This window comes from Elephantulus edwardii, unplaced genomic scaffold, assembly GCF_000299155.1.
Source record: "Elephantulus edwardii isolate Elephantulus edwardi_28Jun2011 unplaced genomic scaffold, EleEdw1.0 scaffold00128, whole genome shotgun sequence".
In the NCBI taxonomy this organism is placed as follows: Eukaryota; Metazoa; Chordata; class Mammalia; order Macroscelidea; family Macroscelididae; genus Elephantulus; species Elephantulus edwardii.
Window position 1 is genome coordinate 8,299,525 of NW_006399878.1, and position 23,337 is coordinate 8,322,861.

General features: G+C 39.1%; 1 protein-coding gene across 1 annotated transcript in view; it reads left to right on the plus strand.

The window, feature by feature from the left end:
• Positions 1 to 23,337, plus strand: part of SGCZ (sarcoglycan, zeta) — a 755,475-nt gene that overhangs the window by 707,287 nt on the left and 24,851 nt on the right. The window contains exon 5 of the mRNA XM_006893559.1: positions 19,398 to 19,470. Coding sequence (XP_006893621.1) covers positions 19,398 to 19,470 — 73 coding nt within the window. The remainder of the gene's footprint in view (positions 1 to 19,397; positions 19,471 to 23,337) is intronic.

A 23,337-nucleotide genomic window follows, 5' to 3' on the forward strand; every position in this document is an offset into this window, starting at 1 on the left:
GCTTGTTGGATCCGCAGAGCCGGACCCCAGTAAGATCAGACGCCAGCACCAATCACTCACGAGAGAAGGTCCTTGATGCAAACAGCATGAGGTGTTTATTCCTTCCAGCACGCTGGGGCACAACTCATAACCTACGCAGAGGCAGAGGAGTTGAGCCCCGAGCTAGGGGTACACACAGCTTATAAAGGCAATAACCCGCGCACATAGGTAAGTGAGGAAAACTGATTTGGTGCTTTTAAAAGTGAGTTGGCGCAAAAGGGGGGTAAGGTTCAGAAAAACAACTCTTGGGGTTCCCTCCTTATCTGAGCTCCCAGGTGTGGGTGAGCCGTTTTATGACCTTGTTTTTCTGAGTGGTTTATGGCCCTGTTTTTCTAAAAAGGGGTCAAAAGTTAGCCTTTTCATAGTTTTGTGAATTTATGGCTTCTGCCTGAGAAGGGTTAAAAGTTAACTTTTCTCACAGTCCTTCATTCCCCTTTTTCTTTTTAGGTACAGTTCTAATCCTAGAGCTGGGAGCAGTCTGTGATTTCATCATGGTCTTGCAGATGAAGAGCCTGATACTGCTGTCTTAGCACTTAAGACTTGCACTGTACTTATTTTTTTTCTCTAATAAAGGTGACTAGCCGGTTTAATATGCAAGGTCTAAAAGTTAACAACAAGAGAAGAATTATAAAAGGTCCTTTCTAGCCCGGTTCTAGGTTTCCGGCTTGATGTCTGCATATGTAGACGGAGTCCCCGACTAGGAACTGGTGAGGTACCGACAGATCTCTGGGCCGGTAGGCTTTTTGCAGGGGCTCCCAGACATCTTTCTGCACAGTCTCTAGAGCTCTCAGCTGTTCAAGCAGAGGCTGGCTGGGGAGATTCTCAGCAGTATCCTGTAAATGGGCAGAGGGCAGAGGAACAGGGGCCCCAAACATGATTTCATAAGAGGTTAAGCCAAAACGGTTAGGGGTATTTCAGACCCGAAAGAGGGTAGCAGGAAGGAGGACTAACCAATCTTGTATGCCAGTCTCAATGGATAATCTAGTCAAGGTCTCTTTTAGAGTTCTATTCATTCTCTCTACCTGCCCTGAGCTCTGGGGACGGTATGCACAATGTAATTTCCAATTAGTCCCCAGGATTTTGGCCAATTCCTGACTTACCTGGGCAACAAATGCAGGCCCGTTGTTAGATCCAATGGCCTTAGGTATTCCAAACCTGGGAAATATTTCTTCTAATATTTTCTTGGCAACGACTTGAGCTGTTTCCTTCTTGGTAGGGAAGGCCTCAGTCCATCCTGGAAAAGTATCTATGAAAACTAGCAAGTACTTGTTTCCATATTTGGTGGGTTTTACTTCAGTGAAGTCCACTTCCCAGTATGCTCCAGGTCGGTCGCCTCTGAGCCGCTTGTTTAGGGAACTTGGTGGCATTTACGTGCTGGCAGGGCACGCAACTCTGGGCTACAGCTGTGGTCAGTTCTTTTAGGTCTAAGATGTAGTAGGGTGACTTCTGCACTAGGAGTTTAAGGTTTTTCTCTCCTAAGTGTGTCAGTTGGTGTAACTGCTGTATATACTGAGTTGCTGCATCTTTAGGCAACACTGTCTTTCCCTCTCCTGTCTCCCAGGTAGTGGGAGAGCTTTTTACGAACACTTGGACAGGTCAGTAATCGCCAGTGCCTGGTTTCTTCATGGGCAGCAGAGGTGTATTCCAGGGGGACTGATACTTAACCAATATCCCCAAGTCCAAGAATCTCTGTATGTGAGGTCTTATCCCCTCTCCGGCTTCCCAACTCATAGGGTATTGTCTGACTGCCACAGGCGAGGCGGCAGACTTTAATTCAATGACAACAGGAGGCTGCTGGCAAGCCAGCCCTATCCCGGCAGTCTCAGCCCATGCTTCTGGGTATGACTCCAGCCAACTTTGTGGGTCTGGAAGTGTTGGAAGTTTTTCATATAGCTGATACTCATCTCCAAATTTCAGAGTCAGAACACTTAGCAGGGTTAAGTCTTGGCCTGTCACCTGGGGCCCATTCGGAAGGAAGTTTATGTGGTCCCCTACTTTGGTCAAAAGGTCTCTTCCTAGCAGGGGAGCCGGACATTCAGGTATTACCAGGAAGGAGTGGGTCACTTGCCCTGTTCCCAGATTTACAGTTCTGTTGGTGGTCCATTGGTACTGTTGCTGACTGGTAGCTCTTATTACCCACAATCTTTTAGATGACATGGGACCTGTGGTCCGGGTCAGAACTGAGTGCTGAGCTCCGGTGTCCACCAGGAACTCGACCGGCTTGCCCTCCTCCTTAAGAGTTACCCTAGGCTTGGGGAGGGGGTCCGAGCCCCGACTCCCCTAGTCTTCATCTGCTAGGGGCAGCACTTTCCTAGGAGCTGCTTTTCCGGGCTTCTTGTGACATTCTCTTGCCCAATGCCCCTTTTCCTTGCAGTAGGCACATTGGTCTTTATCTAACGGGGTGCGGTTGCCCAGGTACCCTGTCTTACCTAGCTCTCCTTTTCCAGGAGCTCTTTGCTTTTCTCTGGTATCCTGTACTACCGCGGCCAAAATCTTTGTTAAGTTTTTCTCCTGCCACCTGTCATACTTAGCTTCTTTTTCCTCTCTTTCTCTCTCTCTCCTCTGCTCTTTTTCTTCCTCCGTCTCTCTCTCGTAATACACTTTCTCTGCCTCCTTCACTGGGTTCTTTAAAGAGAAATCTTATAACTTTTCAAGCCTCTGCAATTTCTTTCTAATATCAGGGGCTGCCTGTCCAATAAAAGACATCGCTAGAGATGCGCGCTAATCCTCAGAGGTAGGATCAAATGGGGTGTACCTCCAATAGCCATCTATCAACCTTTCTAGAAACACTGAAGGTGCTTCAGTGGGCCCCTGATTGATTTCTCTTACCTTAGCCAAATTGGTGGGGAGTCTGGCTGCCCCTGCCACAAGAGCCTGGCGATAGTTAGTCTCTCCCTACCTTCAGCGGTGTTGTAGTCCCAGGTAGGTCGCGTCTAAGGAAACTCTCAGTCTATTTCACTGGGGAGTTGGGTGGGTCTCCCGTCAGCTCCAGGCGCAGTTTTTCGCACCTCCAGGAGAATTCTTTCTCGCACATGAGGGACTCAACAAGCCCAATGAGTCGCTGCGGATCATCTGAAAAGGGAGGATGATTAGCTTTCTAACTGTACAAATCAACCGAGGAGAAAGGCCAATACTGAAGAAGCTGGAAAGGGGGGTCTCCCTCTGTAGCTCCTGAGAGTGGGGGCTGTTTGCCCTCAGAGGTAGGGCCATCGATGTACTATCAGGGGTGGCCCCTCTCCTGCTGCGAGTTCCCAGAGCTGGCCCCTGTACACTTTCCCCAGACGCCCCTACCCCACTTCTGGCTGCTCCAGGTCCAGCAGCCTCAGCCTCTCTTAGGGCGGCAGCCTGCCTAGGTATTAGGGGAGGAGCAGTGGGATAGTTAAACGTCAATAAGTTTAACAAAAACAAAGCAAAAATCACATTTAAGTTTGTAAAGTTTAACAAATGCATTTAAAACACAACATGTTGTATAGGAGTCCACAAGTTTATCTCTTCTAAAGAACAAAATCTTAATTTTTAGGGTTCAAGAATTTTGTATGTCAATAACAAATGACCGTGGCTTCTTTATAGCCTCAAACATTCTATATTCAATGATTGTTCCAATGCCACCTCTGACAAATTTGACATGACTGAGCTTCTTTGTTACTTTACCCAAAATAGAAAAAGAAAAGTTTGTTAAAAAATGCAAGTCTCTTGACAATGCCTAACACAGAAGCTCTAAAACTTTCAATTTCTTTCTTCATCTGATAAGCTAAAAATGAATTTTCTGTAAAAGTAAACATAATAATTTACCAAACATAACATTGGGGTTTCTTAGATGTTTAACTACTTAGTAATTATTACATCTTGAAGAATATGAAAAGTAAAAAACAACAATACAATCAACAAAGTATAGATGCTAACTAAAGCAAAGATATTTTAAAGTGTTCTTAAAGGATAGGTGAGAACAGAAGCTTGGAGACTAGAACTTTTTTTTTTAAATAGTGAGAAAAAAAGAAATAGACAAAGTGACAATAAAGGCCAAGGAATAACAAAAACAAAAAATAACAAAGTAATAAAAAAACACTACCCCAAACTAAACATGTTTTCAACAGGAAACATTCACTTTATCAATAGCGTCTTGGGCTATAAGAACATGATCTTGATCCTGGTCTGTATTGACTATAATAAGGAGAAGGTGATCTTCTTTTGTACCGGTAATCATAGTCTTCGTATCTCCTGGAAAACAACTGACTTAATACCGTAAATTACAGCCAGATCAAAAGAACCCTCCGGGGGCCACCCCACACCAAGGGTGGGCCACTCAGAGACACAGAAGATCCGCCATGGCTCCTTCTTGATCTCCACTGACAGGTTATGAGCCCTTCCTTTCACTTCAGTCCAATGAGTTAGAGTCAAACTAAGGGGGGTGGTTATCGTCTGTCCCATAGTTAGTAATTCAGTCACAGTAAATCCAACAGAGACAAGGAGAAACACAAAGACAACCAGACAGTGACCACGACAACTCTGATAAAGATACTGAATAGTGTACACAGGACGAGGCTCCGGCGTTTCCACTACCAGACAGGATTCCTCAGGTTCAATCTGTTGGTAGAATACAGAGGAGGCCACCAGGTGTTCCTAGCCCTCCGTACCTCCTGGGGTGTCCCCCAAGGCAGCAGCCTGTGACCTTCCTAGCACGTCTGCTGGTCACTGTTTCAGCTCCCTCACAGGAAAAGAAACGGCTAAAAAACCAAAAGTTTATCGCCAGGCTCTTGTGGCAGGGGCAGCCAGACTCCCCACCAATTTGGCTAAGGTAAGAGAAATCAACAGAGAGAGAAAGGCACAGGGGACAGAACACACAGAGACGCCGTTCTTAGCTCCAAGGGGTGTCGTGTCATCGGGAGTCAGGGGCTGTCACCGTTTCCCGGCCAATGCACCAAATGTTGGATCCGCAGAGCTGGACCCCAGTAAGATCAGATGCCAGCACCAATCACTCATGAGAGAAGGTCCTTGATGCAAACAGCATGAGGTGTTTATTCCTTCCAGCGCGCTGGGGCACAACTCATAACCTACGCAGAGGGAGAGGAGTTGAGCCCTGAGCTAGGGGTACACACAGCTTATAAAGGCAATAACCCGTGCAAACATGGGTTTGCACATGGCTGAGTGAGGAAAACTGTCTGGTGCATTTAAAAGTGAGTTGGCACACAGCAAGCGGGGTCGGCGCAAAAGTGGGGGTAAGGTTCAGAAAAACAACTCCTGGAGTTCCCTCCTTATCTGACCTCCCAGATGTGGGTGAGCTGTTTTATGACCTTGTCTTTCGGAGTGGTTTATGGCCCTGTTTTTCTGAAAAGGGGTCAAAAGTTAGCTTTCTCGTAGTCTTGTGAGCTTATGGCTTCTGCCTAGAAGGGTTAAAAGTTAACTTTTCTCATAGTCCTTCAGGCTTTATGAGGAGAAGCGTGGCGTTAGGATTGGTGGACGATCTATCAACAATCTGCGTTATGCAGATGACACAACTTTGCTCGCTGAAACTGAGGAGGACCTCATGCACTTGCTGCAGAGGGTCAAGAACTGCAGCCTTCAGTATGGACTGAGGCTCAGAAGACAAAAATTCTCACCACTGGACCAATTGGTAGCATCCTGATGGATGGCGAAGAGATTAAGAGGGTTCACAGCTTCAGTTTGCTCGGCTCCACGGTCAACACTCTTGGCACCAGTAGTCAGGAAATAAAACAATGAATTGCGATGGGAAAGTCTGCGGTTAGGGACCTCTCTAAAGTACTCAAGAGCAACGGTGTCTCTCTGGAGACTAAGGTGCGCCTGATACAGGCCATGGTCTTTGCAATCACTTGTTATGCATCAGAGAGTTGGACAATGACTAGGGAGGACAGAAGGAGAATTGACACCTTTGAGCTGTGGTGCTGGAGAAGAGTATTGAATGTACCATGGACTGCCAAGAAAACAAACAGATTTGTCCTGGAGAGGGTTAACCCAGGTGGCTCCTTGGAGGCAAGGATTCTGCGCCTTCGCCTGACATACTTTGGACATGTTGTAAGGAGAGACAGGTCTTTAGAGAGGGACATCATGCTGGGTAGAGTAGAGGGGCAACGCTGGAGGGGAAGACCCTCTATGAGGTGGATTGATTCAGTGACTGGGGTAATCGGGATGGGTGTGTCAGAGGCAATGAGATTGGCACGGGATAGAGCACGGTTTAGGGCTGTTGTACATAGGGTTGCTATCAGTCACAAATGACTCGACGGCGCATTAGAACAACAACAACAACATATGGTCTTCCCAAAACCAGCTTCTATAAAAACAAATATTTATTCCATTTGAAAATAATTTTATTTCTTCCTTCTGTTTTACTCACCTGAGTTTTCATAATTTTATTATTTTCATTTTATTGAAAGGTATAAAAACAATAATATATGCAGAACCTTTAAAATCCATGAAATAAATGCTAGTAAAATGAAGATTACTTGAGGATTATAAAATAATAGCAAAAACTGAATAAACAAAAGTATAGTGTATGTTTTCTTCATTTTTTTAATCTAATGAAAAGTAAGCCATGATAAACCATTTACAATTTGTAAATACAATTTCTATAATGACATTGTAATTTCCAAATGAGTAGTAGAGTCTTGCTCTTGTGTTCATGTGCTCTCTCTGTCCTTGTTATAGAGTTAGAACCAACTAATACTGACCTTCCACCAGGTTTTCAGACATCTTAAAACACACAAGAGGAGGTTGCCAACTTTTCCTCTGGGGTGTGGCTGCTGGATTCAAATTTCCAGAGAGGTGCTGCTTTTGGGTAAGCAGCTCAACTCAGTACAGATTATAACACCAGAGCTCAAGTAGAGAATATAAACCCTAAATATGTTTACATTAAAGATAGAATACTTTTGCTTCAAATGAATTAAGAGGTGGAAAAGTTAGTATATTGTGGAGATAAAATATACTCTACAGTATATATGTATATTGTATTTTGCAGGATGCAAAAATATCATTTAGATTGTTGAAATAACACAGGTAGGAAGAAATTATTAAATACTTGAAATGGTTAACATTTGTTCTTTAAAGGGCCAGTAAAGCCTACAGAATTCAAAAGAACTCTTTCTTATTTTAATAGAGGAAAAAAAATTATAATTATTTTCCTTTAGTCAATATGATTACACCTTACCTTCTATAAATTGTTTCTTTTCTGTTGCATCTTATTTTAACTTGCATTTAAAGATAAATGAAAAATATTATAGTGTACATGTTTTGGCATGCTTGAGAAAAAATGTTTTTTAAAAACTGTGTATAGTTAGAAATGGAAAGGATCTTAGAGATTGCATTACTGAATTACCATGAGTTACCTCTGTACAGGTAACTCATTTTAAAATGAGAACCAAAGAATTTTCAAGAATTGTCAAGGGTCAGAGAACCAACTAGAGTCAGGTATAAACTGCAAGTGTTCTCTGTCCAATCTGTTACTTTGTTAGTTTCAATTTGAATAGAAGGAAGAACAGTCAAACAAACAAAAAAATGCATGATGTGAAATATTCTAAAATATGTAGGTATGCATAGATTTGTATTCCAACAGGGAATTGAAAACAAGGATTTCAGATTATGCAGAGGGTTTGAAAGAGAAAGGGATGGCGCAGGCTCAGGTTGAAAGGATGAGACTGTGTTTTGGAGAACCTGTCACCTGACAAAGAAGGCAAAGAGAGTCTTAGATTCTTTTAGTCTCCCTTGGTCAGTGAACATGGTTCCTCTTGTAATTATTTTGTACTATGGTTATCTATATGTAAAATTTATTTCCCTTTCGTGTCCCCTCAAAATAAACAAACAAAACACACATAACACACAATCTTTCATGACAATATTTGTGATAGATCTTATTTATAAATTGAAGAAATTTGATAAGTTTAGGGCAAATAATGTGAAAATACAATTTAAATTTTCTTCTCAATCTATGGTTTCCTTCTCTCAAAGTGTGAAGTATTCCTGATTTCTTAACTCTTCTGTTCCAACTCTCTCAGGCTCTTTTATTTTATTCTCTCTCTTCTAATGACCTAAGCAACAAAAACCCTTTTCATCTTGAGTCTAGATATTAGCCTTTTTGAACTGCAGATAATGTCATACTCTGAGCACATCAGCAATGACAGTTATCATTTTTAAAAAAAAATAATTATTTTATATTGGTTTGCTTACAAAGTTTATATACATTGTGTTTTACACTATTCTTTCACATTGTTTAATACAATCATTACTATTCATTATGTTTTATAAAATTAATAACCATTGGACTATGCTCATCATTACCCTGTCTTTTCAGGTCCTTGCAGGATCTTTCCCATTTCCTCTAACCCCTTCCTCCACCTACCAAGAGGTGAACCCTGTGATTTCGTCCCTATCCATATTCACCCTTTTGCTTCCACCCTTTGCTCCCTTGAGTCCTCATACATGTTTGCTAGTTATCCTTCTATTATAACAATAATACTCTTATGCACAGTTTGTCCTCATGAGATTGTTAGTTCATTCAGTATCTCACAAATTATGTAGTATTTTTCAAAATAGTTTTTCCTGAATGCTGCATAGTATTCCATTGTGTGAATGCACCACAATTTTTTAACCCATTCATCTGTGGTTATACATTTGGGCTGTTTCTATGTTCCTGTGATGGTGAATAACGCTGCTATGAACATTGGTGCACAATACTTCATTTGTACCTCAGTTCTAATTTCCTTAGTAAATTCCCCTAAATTCTTCATGGTGCAATACCTGGGTCATGTGGAATTTCTATGTTCAACTTTTTGAGTAAACGTCAAACTGCCTTCCAGAGTGGTTGTGCCATTTTACAATTCCATCAACAGTGTATAATCCTATGTCACTTCATACACTCCAACATTTATTGCTTGCTATCCTGCTAAACTTTGCCATTGCTACCTGGGTAAGATGGTATCTCATTGTGGTTTTGATTCGCATCTCTCTTATTTCCAGTGATAGTGAATATTTCTTCATGTGTCTGTAAGTCTTTCAAATGTCTTCCTCTGTGAAAAGTCCTTCCCATACCTTTTGTCCATTTTATAATTGACTTACAAGAATTTATCTTCTAAATGTCTGGTAGTTTTCTATAAACTTTGTTATGAGACCCTTGTCTGAGATGATATTGCCAAATGTTGCTTTCCTCCCCCCACCCCAGTTAGGTTTATTGTCTCTAACACACCTACCTTCATTACCCCAGTCATAGCATCAATCCACCTCTTCAATTATGGTTTTTCTCTCTTTCTCCATCCCGCCACCTTCCAAGTATTGTCCCTCTACAAGCACTGGTCCCTCCTTGCAACATGTCCAAAGTCTGTAAGACGAAACCTCCAATATAACAATTGAAATGCATCAATGCATCTTTGATTGTCCTTATTCGTCTTCCAACTTTCACATGTACATGAAACAACTAAAAATGCCCTTACTTGAGCAAAGTATGCCTAAGTCTTTACTCTTAAATTCTTAAAATCAATTACGCACAGCATTCCCAGAAGAAATCCTGAATGCAAAAATTTTAGTTTGAACTCAATTAGACATTTTGTTTCTATAATAAGAACATATTCATTTTTTTCAGGTACAAATAATTTATTACCCATTTGTATTAAAAAAGATATATAAAGCACTATACTTATGTAATGAATATTATTTATTTGCTTCAAAGTGAATATGTTCTTTTGTATATAGCCAGTTGCTCTCCAAATTCTATTTAAAATTTGCTGCAAATGAGGAACAATGATTTTGCAAATCACTATCTGAACTTGGAAAGGATTGGAGAGCATTATGCTAAGACTAACTCAGTCGCTTAAGAATAAATGCAGTATGCTCTTGTTGCTATGTGCCATCAAGTTGCTTGCGACTCATAGCGACCCTATGTACAAGAGCCCTAAACGCCGTTCTATCCTATGCCAACCTTGCTGTCTCAAACACACTCATTCCCACCACTCCACTCACAGAATAGATCCATCTCATCGAAGGTCTTCCTCTCCTGCGCCGCCCCTCCACTCTGCAAAACATGATGTCCCTCTCCAAGGACCTCCTTGCAACATGCCAAAGTATGTCAGATGAAACTTCAGAATCCTTGACTCCAAGGAGCATTTCCACTTCAATATAAGAACTTTTTTTAAAAAAAATTATTCTTAATTTCAATGAAAATTTACAGAGACTTTGGACTTCTATCCATTAATTCATTCCATTCAGTCCCCTCCCAACCCTTCACCCCCAGCACACTCCCCTCTTGGAAAAGTAAAAGAAAAATTCTTTCATTGTTTTACAATCCCTCCCCCCAGGTCCACTCCACTATGCAGCCTTCAATCTGGACTCCCATCATGACAAAAATCCCTTTTAAACAGCTTTCTCCCTCATCTGTTTCAATGAAGTATACATTATTTAACTCTTCTTTATAAGTCTCCCCCAACCCCGAGGTCAGCCATGTTTTACAACAGTGGCACCGTGAAGTATTTGTCCTTTTATGACTGAGATACTTCACTCAGCATAATGTCCTCAAGGGTCACCCATTTTGAATAATATAGAGTTGCTTGTTTTTCAGTGCAGCACAGAATTCCACTGTGTGAATCTACCATAGCTTCTCTGTCCATTCGTTTGATCATGGGCATTTAGGTTGCTTCCAGTTCCTTGCTACTGTGAACAAAGCCACACATAGGTGTGCATATATCTGCTTGGGTGGCAGTTATGGTCTCTTTGGGGTATATTCCCAGTAGTGGAATTGCTGGATCAAATGGCATTTCTATTTGCAACTTTTTGAGAAAGTGCTACACTGCCTTCTACAGTGGTTATACCACTTTATACTTCCACTAACAGTGAATAAGGGTTCCAGTTTCTACACATCCTTGTCAGCATTTGTTGTTTGCTGTTCTGTTAAATTTTGCTATTCTTACTGGGGTGAGGTGATATAGTTGTTTTGATTTACATCTCGCTTAGAGCTAGGTATTTGGAACATTTCTTCATATGCTTGTTGGCCATCTGAATGTCTTCTTTGGTGAAGTGTCTGCAAGAAAACTGTTGGACACAGTGGACCAATTCAGCAAAGTAGCAGGATACAAGGTCAACATACAAAAATAAGTTAGATTTGTCTATAGTGACAAAGAGAATACAGAGCCAGAGCTAAGAAAAAGAATACCATTCACAATAGCTAATCATTTTTGTAGAAAATGTATGAGGATAGAAAGGGGGAAGTGAGGAGCAGAGGCATGAGAATGGGTGGGAGTGAGGTGTGGAGTTAATCATAGGGTCTCACAATGTGATGGGGGAGGACGGGAGGGTAAAGGAAATGGGAAAGATCTGGTGAGAAAAACAATGTATGCAAACTTTGTAAGTAAACCAGTGTAGAATAAAATTGTATTTAAAAAAGAAATTCTGCAGTTGAATTTATGCAGCAGATAACTTGGGAAATGTTGCCTGCCACAGCATCTTGCTTCTGTTTTTGTTTTTTGTTTTTTTCAGTTAATATAAATGTGAGGAATACTCTCAATATCTTTTTTATTAGGCCCTTCGCTCCTCTTTTTAATTAATTATTATAGTGCTAGTAACTTCCCTGACTTGTCCAAGATGGAAAACTCTCTTGGCATTGGACACACCAGTGGCACAGATTTCAGTATCACAGCAACCTCAAGCAATCTCATTCAGGAAACAGACAGACAAGTGCTGTACTGCTTAGGAACAAGTTCTCTCCAAACACAACACCAGGCCTGAGGGCCTTTTGAAAGTGAAACAATCAGAAATGCCCAGTTTACATGTAGCTTTCACATAAATAAAGTACACCCTCCAGGATCCAACTGTCCCAAGCTGGTGGCTCACCCTCAGGCAGGACCCAAATGACTTTTAAATACAAAAGCCTACCCACCAAATCCTGCTTGCCTACAGTAGAGGCTTCCCACTCATAGCTGATTGTAAACAAAATCAGTGTTATGCATAGGACACAACCTTGCTTGCTGAAAGTGAGGAGGACTTGAAACACCTGTTGCAGAAGATTAGGGAGTGCAGCTCTCAGTATGGATTGCATCTCAATGTCAGGAAAATGAAGATTCTTTTCACTGGACCAATTTGGATGGAGAGGAGATTGAAACTGTCAACAGTTCCATCTTGCTAGGATCCACAAATAACACCATTGGTATGAGCAGCCAAGAAATAAGGAGATACACTGTACTGGGAAAATCTGCAGTTAGGGACCTTTCCAAATTATTGAGGAGTAGTGATACCATTTTGAGGACTAAGGTGCATCTGATTCAGGCGTAGTTTTCCCAATTATTAGCTATGCGTCCAAGGACAAAGAATAGGGATGACAGAAAAAGAATTGATGCCTTTGTGCTATGGTGTTGAAGAAGAGCACTGAATGTCCCATGGATGGCCGAAAGAATAAACAAATTTGTTTTGATGGCTTCACCTCACATATTTTGGATGTGTTGGTAGGAAATGCTGTTCTTTGGAGAAAGGCATGATGTTGGAAAAAGTAGAGGGTCGATGAAGGAAAGGAAGACCCTCAACCTGGTGGATTGATACAGTGGCTGCGGTAATGAGTTTTTTGTGTGTCAGTAAGTGTGAGGATACCACAGGATAGAACACTGTTCAAATCTTTTTTCATAGAGTCACTATGAGTCATGCTTGACCTCACAACAACCTAAGTTATAATTTAGCAGGTATACAAAAAGCAGGGCTTTATACCCATCAATCCTTTAAAAGTTCATTTAAGTTCTATGGTTTCTAGAAAGTATGAGAACATAAAATACATGGCACTGATTTTTACGTTTTACCAAAATAAGGAAAATTTAGATCTGTGCTTTGTACCAAAAAAGTGTTGACTAATGATTAAATTACATGATGTTCAGTTAATTTTAGTTTATGATAAACACGGTCAACACTCTTGGCACCAGCAGCCAGGAAATCAAAAAATGTATTGCTATAGGAAAGTCTGTTGTTAGGAACCTCTCTAAAGTACTCAAGAGCAACAGTATGTCTCTGGAGACTAAGGTGCATCTGATACAGGAGATGGTCTTTGCAATTACTTGTTATGCATCAGAGAGTTGGACAATGACTAAGGAGGATAGAAGGAGAATTGGTGCCTTTGAGCTGTGGTGCTGGAGAAGAGTATTGAATGTACCATGGACTGCCAAGAAAACAGATTCATCCTAGGGAGGGTTAAACCGGGTGGCTCCTTGGAGGCAAGGATTCTGCAGCTTTGTCTGACATAGTTTGGACATGTTGTAAGGAGAGACAGGTCCTTGGAGAGGGACATCATGCTTGGGAGGGTGGAGGGACAGTGCAGCAGGGGAAGACCCTCTATGAAGTGGATTGATTCAGTGACTGGGGTAATCAGGATGGGTGTGTTAGAGGCAGTGCGATTGGCACAGGATAGAGCAGGGTTTAGTGCTGTTGTACATAAGGTCACTATGAGTCGCAAACGACTCGACGGCACATAACAACAACAACAACAAGATAAACACATGGAAAATGTGGCCATTAACCTGAAGAAAACTGAAACAGGATCCTCATCTCACACCATACACAAAGTCAACTCAAGGTGGGTCAGATATCTAAAGGTAAAGTCCAAGACTATAAGGATCATTAGGGACAAAAACAGGACTAAATTTGGAAGTCCTACCCTATGGCATATAATCTTGCAAATGTAGTCATACATGCACATCTAGAAGAAGACAGGGTTGACAAATGAGAGTTCTTAAAAATTAAGCCCTTGAGTGTATATGTTATTTGCCAAATAGAGTGAGAAGAAAAAGTACAAATTGGAAAAAATATTTGGCCACAATATTTCAGATAAGGGCCTCATATGCAAGCTTACAAAATGCTTACTACAAGGCCTCCACAAGAAAAGACTAATTATCCAGTTACAAAATTGTAAAAAGACATGAAAAGACTTTTCACAAAGGAAGATGTTTGGATAGTCAACAGACAGATGAAGAAATGTTTAAAGTCACTTGACATAGAAAGGTGCAAATCAAAACAACTATAGATTGTCTCACTCCACTAGCAGTAGCAAAGTTTAGCAGAAGAGCAAGTAATAAATGTTAGAAAAGACGTGGAGAGATTAGAACTCATGTACACTAGTAGAAGAATTGTAACATGGTACAACCAGTCTGAAAAGCAGTTTGGCATTCCCTGTAATGCTGAATAGAGAAATCCCATATGACCTAGCTATTACACTGTTATGAATATATACCCCAAGGAGAACTGAGATAAAAATGACAATATGTACATCTATGTTTATAGTAACCTTATTCACAATAAAAAGAATAAAGAAACAGCCCAAATATCCATTAATCAATGAATGTATTGAGATATTGTGATACATTCACACAATACAAAATGCATCATTAAGGAATAGTAATTTTGAAAAATACTACGTAACATGGGACAGGCTGGAGAGCATTATCCTGACTGATATAACTCAGTCCCATAAGGACAAAAGTGCATAAGACCATTATCATAAAAATAGAGTAACTACTAATATGTGTATAAATATCTAGTAGGGGGCAGAAAATGCAGAATAGAGGAAATCACTTGGATAGCAGACCGTAGTGGGTATTTTGCCAGGTGTCAGAGTGGGGGTGGGGGTGGAGGCATACGTATGAGTGTGTGTGTGTGTGAATGATTTTATGAAACACAAAGTAAGTGAAATACAATGTAAATAAATTACTGTATTCAAAACAATAAAAAAGATAACTGTATAATGTTACCACTGGCATGTCCCCAGTAAATATTCCATGCTAAAAAAGTAAAGCCCTTTATGTGAAATTAAAAATAAAACTAGCATCCTATATTTTTATGTGCTGTATTTTCTCAGATCTGTTAGCAAAACATTGACTTTTGTAAACATTTCCAATTCATGACAAATCTGATTTCTGGTTTATGTGCCATGAGAGTCTATGCCTGGCTCAGGTGCTTTTGTTTTCCTTTCTTGAATTTATTTAACATAATGTTTGCTGTTTGTTAATTTGTTCTGCTTTGTCTCATACGTGAACAAAAGTAAGAAGCTGAAGCTAAGTATATCTCATTATCTGGAAGTTTGAAGTTAGTCAATTATACTGTTATTTGACTTTAAAGTTATCTTTTGAGTAGTTTATTTATCTACTTATTTTTCCAGAAATATTGTTTTAAAGCATCAGTTTTTTAATATTGAAATTTGGAGTTGTATTTTGTATCAGCTTTTAACACTGAAAAGTAAAACTTCTCTGCAGTACTTACTTCACTTTTCAAACATTTTCTGCTGAGTCATTAGGATAACAATTTCCTTTGAAAATAAGTGTTGTCTCTATTTACTCTCCAATTATATTTATGTCACCTTGTCTAATAAGTTCCTATAATCACAAAATCATGGAAATTATATTATATGTTGACATAAGAATAATTCTTTTCTGAAAATCAGATGATTTTTAAAATGCCAACGATGTCTTTCCTTGAAATATGCAAATTTATACATTGGATTATTCTTTTAAATGTCACCTCACTTCAATAACAAAGTGGGAATTTAACATAAAATGTTACTTTTAGTGAAACCTTCAAGAAATTTTGCACTCATAGAAATAAAATATCTAATATGATGACACAATCCTGCTTGCCTAAACTGAGGAGTACCTCAAGCACTTGCTGCAGAAGGTCAAGGACTCCAGCCTTCAGTATGGACTGAGGCTTAATGTCAAGAAGACAAAGATTCTCACCACTGGACCAACTGGTAACATCAGGATGGATGGTGAAGACATTGAGATTGTTCACAGCTTCAGTTTGCTTGGCTCCACGGTCAACACTCTAGGCACCAGCAGGCAGGAAATTAAAAAAAGTATCACAATGGAAAAGTCTGCTGTTAGGGACCTCTCTAAAGTACTCAATAGCAACGGTGTCTGTCTGGAGACTAAGGTGCGCCTGATACAGGCCATGTTCTTTGCAATCACTTGTTATGCATCAGAGAGTTAGACAATGACTAGGGAAGATAGAAGGAGAATTGATACCTTTGATCTGTGGTGCTGCAGAAAAGTATTGAATGTACCCTGGACTGCAAAGAAAACAAACAGATTCATCCTGGAGAGGGATAAACCAGGCTACTCCTTGGAGGCAAGGATTCTGGGGCTTCGTCTGACATACTTTGGACATGTTGTAAGGAGGGACAGGTCCTTGGAGAGGGACATCATGCTTGCTAAGGTGGAGGGACAGCGTTCAGTGACTGGGGTAATCAGGATGGGTGTGTCATAGGCCATGCGATTGGCACAGGATAGAACAGGGTTTAGGGATGTTGTACATAGGGTCGCTATGAGTCAAAATGACTCAACGCCACATAAAAACAACAACAACAACAACATATGATACTGAAAGAATAGCCTCCTTAAAGAAATAATTGTTCAAGACTTGTTATAAAAAAATAATTAACATTATATTCCCTAAAACTTTAGAGGGGAAAATGTAAATATGTGTATATATGTGTGTGTGTATGTGTGTGTGTTTGTGTGTATAATACTACCTCGTATTTATGTATATCTATATCTCATATTTGCAAAGAATTGTTCCATAGTTTTTAAGGCTATTACCTATTAAAATCAAGCATGTTGGCAAGCTTGTCTTCTGTCTCATCTGGCCATCCAATTTATCTTTATCAACTAATATTTAAGTGTTTAACATTTTGGACCATTTTAATTAAATATTCTAAACCTAGTTGTAGTTGTTGTTTTGCTGCATTGAGTTGGAATCAATCTGTAGCTGACCCTTCCATGGTATTTCAGAGGCAGTAAATCAATCAGAGGAGGTTACCCATCTTTGTACCACAGAGCAACTCATAGATTCAATGCTTTTGGCATTATCCTTATCTTTAAAAGTCAGTAAATGTCAGTAGTTTTTTATGTTAAATCTATAGTCTTCCAAATATATTGAAGGTAATATCTCAAAAGTTTGCCCTTCAAAACAACTATGAGATATCATCTTACCTCAGTAAGAATAGCAAAATTTAACATAAAAGCAAACATCAAATGCTGGAAAGGTTGTGGAGAAACCCTTATTCACTGTTGGTGGGAGTATAAAATGGTGCAACCACTATGGAAGGCTGTATGGCGCTTTCTCAAAAAGTTGCAAATGGAAATACCATTTGACCCATCAATTTTACTACTGGGAATTTACCCTAAAGAAACCATAATTACCACCCAAGCTGATATATACACACCCATGTTTATTATAGCTTGTTAGCAATAGCAAAGTGCTGGCAACAACCCAACTGCCCATCAGCAAACAAATGGATAGAAAAGTTCTGTTTTATTCACACAGTGGAATACTATGCAGCATTGAAAAACAAGGAACTCGTTTTATGCAAAATGGATGACCCTGGAGGACATTATGCTGAGTGAAAGATCTCAGTCCAAAAGGACAAATACTGCATAGGGCCACTTTTGTAAAACAGGACTGGCATGAGGGTTGAGGATAGACAGAAAAGGAGGGGAGGAATGATGTATATTGAATTGAGACAGATGAGGGAGAGAACTCTTTAAAGGGGGCATATGAATGGGTATTCTTGTCATTACACAAGTCTAGGATGAAGGCTGCATAGTGGCATGGACTTGCGCTGGAGGGATTGCATAACAATGAAAGAGTTTATCTTTTTCTTTTCAAGGAGAAGAGTGAATTGGGGTGGGGTGGTCAGGGGTGGGTAGGGAGAAAAGTGAAACAATGAATGACAGAAACCCTAAATCTCGGTAAACTTTCATTAAAATTAATTTTTAAAAAATTTGCCCTTAACAGCTTATAGATGAAATCATGGTATTCTTCAAAAATTTTCTACCTTCACAACTCAAGATAAAGAAAAATATTGTTGTTTTATGTAAAGACATTTTCTAGCAATTCTAAAAGATGTTCAAATGTAGAAGCTTATGTATAAGGAATTTTTGTGGTTAATCTCTTAGTGGTCTTTTCTTTATTGCAATAACTTTGTTCTTAATTATAAATGGTTAATCACATCAAACAGCAGAAGATTAATTTAGTGAATTTAATCTTTGTTTTTCTGTTAAGATAGAACTGAGGTAACTAAAGAAGCAAGTAATTTCCCCACACCATGACATTTGAAGGGGATCAGGCAAAAAAATAATTTTTATTCTCTAAAGAAATTGGTAAAAAAATTATGCAGAAAAAAAGGAGAGACATTTTGTTCATCTTCTCTTGAAAAGTAATACAGTTTTATTCATATATTAGAAAGAAAATGCCTTCTATTTGCTGAATGTAATTATGAAAAAGTACCAAGGATTTAGAAAAATTAAATTGGGTCAATAAATGAGGTTCAGATACAGTGTTTCCTCAGGAAGGACGACTCCTTGGAAAAAGTCATCATGCTTGGAAAGGTAGTGTTAGCTAAAGAGTGGAAGATTATTAAGGAGATGGACACAGTGACTGCGTGAATGGTAGAGATTATGGGAAGATCTCTTGTTAATAGAATAGTTAGGAGTTTTGATAAGTTTGATGGTACTATACAACATAAGTTGGATGGTATCATACAACAACAATAGCAACATAATAAAACTAGGATTTGTATGTGGGAAGATAGCTAAATGTCATATTTAAATAATGACTTACATCTGAGTATGCCATTCACATTTTCACTCATTTCCTGTGATTTATTGCAAAGCAAAACTGAGTTTTATACCTATCTTTTTAGAAAAATTAATTTAACTTAGAAAACTAGAACAGCGAGCAGCTCATTTTTCGTTTTTTGATCTCAAAAAATTCTCCTTGCCATCTACTGGGAACAGACTCATAGCTGACCAGTGGATATTTGGAGGCTGTAAATAGCATGGAAGGAGATCGCCTTTCTCCTGCAGTGCTGATGGTAGATTCAAACTACCATAAAGGTATTAATTTCTGATTAGGAGCAGAACTCCCTGAGGCCTACATAACCAGAGCTCCCTGTTATTTATTCTGTGGGTAGGAATTCTTCCTGAATATGAATGATGGCCTAGTGGCAAGAAGATGCACTGCAATCCCACAGTCAAGGCCACTAGCCACTCTGTAAGGGAAGGATGGGCAATCACCTCCTGAAAGATTAAATGTCTCTGAAAACATGCTGGAGGGTTAACTATGGGTTGGTTCAGACTATAGTACACAACAACAACAACAATAAACAGTTAATACTTGAAAATATGATAACATACATAAAATACATAAGAACAGTAACAAATAGATCTTCACTGACTCTTCTCTGCCTTTCTCACCTCTCTATTTTTCTTCATTCATTTCATGTACTCCTCTTTCCAGCGTTCCCATTTTTCAGATAAGTATTTGGTACATTTGAATGGGCAGGAAAATCGCTATGTGTCCAAACTCTTGTACTAAAGATATATTCATGTTTCTCTCAGGCACAGAAGGAGCAGTGTTCAGGCACTCTGTAGAAACACCTCATATCAGAGCAGAACCTTCCCAAGATCTCAGGTGAGTTGTTCCCTTCGGTCATTTGTTTTTCATCTTTTATTGATTGCCCTCATTATATAAAGAACAGAAAAGGAAAATTTACCATGTACTTTAATAAACAAAATGTGTTTATTTGCTATGTAATTAGCAGTCAGTAATTTGGTTGAAAGCAATGAAGTGTCAGTTATTATTCAAAGTTTTTCTACCTTTTATTTGTACGTGTGTGTATATGTATACACACACATATATATTTTTTTTCTAACTAATATATGTACTAATATATAATATATTAACCCATACTTTGGAGTTTTGTATAATCCATCTTTTGGGTTGTTGTCCAATGTGGTTTATGTGCTGCTGAGATGTTGGAACCTTCTGCCACTGATATTTCAAATGCCAGAAAGATGGGAAATTTCAGTAGAGAATCTTAACTAAGAATAAAACAGATTAGGAAAGAGGAACTGGAAGTCTATTCCCTTCCCCTCAGTAACAAATTATCTTGTGAAAAACTTGTGAATAGAAACAAAACCCTTCACAAGATAATTACAGAAGATAAACACCTCAGGTTGAAAAATATTAAAAATATGATTGGGAATGAGCTGTATCCTCAAAGTAGATTCAATCTAAATGACAGAGGGAGAAAATATTTTCAAGATATTTATCTAATGGAGCAAGAGTGTAAACAAAAAGAAACAGATGTAAATAGCATCTAATAATCAGAATGGTGGTGTTGTTTCATTGTTCTTGTTAGGTGCTGTCAAGTCAAGTATGACTCATAATGACCCGATGAACAATCAATCTGGACATTGTCCTCACTCATGTCATCTTCATCATAATCTCTGACACACTCCAGCCCACTGTCACAGCCAACACGTGTCAACAAACCTTGCTGAGGGTCTTCCTTTTTTTGGCACCTCTCCACCTTCCCAAGCATGACTGATGTACCTCTTCAGAAAATAGCCTGTCCTAGCAACATACCCAAAGTATGTGAGACAAAGCTTCATCATCTTTGCTTCAAAGGAACATTTTAGCTGCTCCTTTTCCAAGACATGTCTGTTTGTTCTTTCGGCAGTCTATAGGAACCTCTTCTTCAATACCATCTTCAAAGGCATTAATTCATCTTCTATCATCCATAGTTGTTGTCTAGGTCTCAGATGCATAGCTAGTGAACGAAAACAAAACAAAACAAAATTAAAAAAAAAAAAAACCAATACCCATGACTTGAATCAGGTGCACTTTATTCCTCAAACTAATATCATTACTCCTCAATAATTTGGTGATTTCAGTAACTACAGACTCTCCCAGTGCAATACACCTCTATCTTCTGACTGCTAGTACCAAGAGTACTGACTGATGATTCAAATAAGATGAAGTCATTGACAGTCTCAATTCTTTATCCACCCATCATGGTATTGACTATCAGTCCAGTGGCAAGAATTTGGTTTTGTTGACATTGAGATACAATTTACAGTGAAGGCTCTATTGCATAGTTTTCTGCCACAAAGGCTTCAAGTCTTTCTCATTTTCAGCAAGCAAGGTTGTGTCAACTGTATAGCAAAGGTTACTGATATGTCTTCCTCCAGTAGTGGGCACATTTGTCTTCATAGAATCCAGCTTCTCAGATGCATTAAGTATTAATCAAGGAAATTTAATCAAAGAGAAAATAGAAAATTATTACAGAAAAAAATTAAAATAACATATTGAATATATCATGCAGGCCAAAAGAATGAACAAATCTATCTTGGAAAAAGTAGAAGTGAGAATGGTGAAATGGTTTCAAATAAATTGGGCATATGGTTAGGAAGAACAGGACGTTGTGCTTGAAAAAGTGGAGAGTCAGGGGTGGAGAGGACAACTCCCATGAGATGGGATAACACAGTGACTGGAACCATGAATCTAAGTGCTGATAGCACGGGATCAACCAAGGTTTCATTCTGTTGCACATGAAATCTTTGAAGTGGGGTCACTTTGACTGAAGTAAACAAAAAAGAAGAATAATGGAGGAAATGGTAAAAAGGAGTGCTTGAAGATCAGCATCAGGATTAGTATCAAGATTCAAGGTATCAGGGAGCTGAATTTGAACCAAACAGCTATTTTCCTAGATGATGGTAAGAATGACAAATAAAGAGAAATCACTTCAAATTTATTGTCAAAACAAAGCAAAACATTCAGAGGGCCAACATACATATAAAAAAATGCTCAAAATCATTGGCAATCAAAAAGATCCAAATCAAAACAACAATGAGATACCTGTGAAAAGAGCAAGGATCACGTGTGGATGGCTATATCTGACCTTTACCAACATCACACAAGGAAACTTTTTTTGTAAATATTTATTTTATATTAGTATACTTACAAAGTGCATAAACATTGTGTCTCACACTATCCTTCATTTCTCTTTTATTTAATATAATCATTCCCATTCATAACTTTTTTATAAAATAAATCACCATATATTTTTTTAAAAAACCTAAAACACAAGGGAATTTAATAACACGAAACCAATTTCCATGTGGTAAGAGATCCACCCCATGCTCCTGCACGTCTTTCTACTCATTTCAACACTAATTATACTACTTTACTGGGTACAAAATCTTATGCAGTAGCTCACAAGCCACCTAAAATCATATTAGAAAAGTCACAATTACCCTAGTCAGGACACCTGTCAAAATGTGTACTATCAGGCATCTCAGCCTTGAGCCTCATGGCTTTAGGCTAGTGTTACATAGATCTCAGTTCTGCCAATGATGGCTGTCTCCTACCAAGGTTGGCATCCACTTCTTAAACAACATGCCTTTGGAAACTCTATGAATATTTAAAAAAATGATGATAGTTACAGAGCAGGGTTCAGATCTTCTGTTCATAGGGTCGCTATAAGTCATATTCAACTCGACAGCAATGAACATCAACAACTGCCATCAGTTGTCCAGCAAACTTGGGCAAAGGCTCCTAGTTCTGGTTCCATGGGGTAGCAGTCCTGACGTCTGCTCTGTCTTATATCAGATTTCTGATTCTCTGCTCCAGCTGCTATGGCTTCTGTTTCTGGAGCCCTTGGTCTGTCTGCCACAAGAATCTCTAGTTCTAAGGGATGCATTGATTCTCTTGCTTTTTATTGTGGGTGGTGAGATTCTCCTTCATTCTGCTACTGGATCTGCTTATTTTAATGGTAAGATGACCCAATCCCCTTGTGTATAAGTTAACATGCCCTATTTGAAATTCTCACCTATCCACAAGGCAAAGTCAGTCAAGGGCTTGGGAAGCTGTTTTGAACAATAAACTCCTAACATCTTAGCCCAGTAACATTAGCAAAATTGTACTAAAACCAACAAGCAATAAGTGTTATAGAGGTTGTGTAGAGATTGGAACTCTCATGCACTGCTGGCAGCACTGTAAAATGGTACAACCATTCTAAAATGCAGATTGGTATTTCCTCAATAAACTGAGCATCGAAAACCCAAGTGACTCAGCTATTGCCCTGCTAGAAGTAAATTAGAACTGGAACAAAAACAGATAAGTGCACATCTGTTTGTCAAGTAGTAAGAATCTGTGTTCCAATCCTAAAGGCACATGATTTGAATCCACCAGCTGCTCTATGGGAGAAGGATGGGCAGTCTCCTGCCATGTGATTACTGTCTCTAGAAAATCTGTTGAAAGGTCAGCTGTGGGTCTGCTCTGACTCAATAACACATAATAACAACACCAACATGTTCATTACGGCATTATGCACAATAGCAAAAAAATATGGAAAAGCCCAATTAAAAAATGGATTGAGAAATTGTGACAAATTCACACAATGCATTACTAAGAAAAGATGCAGAAAGCAGGGAATACCAGAGGAATGTCTATCTGTGTTTCATTGACTATGCAAAGGCATTTGACTGTGTAGAT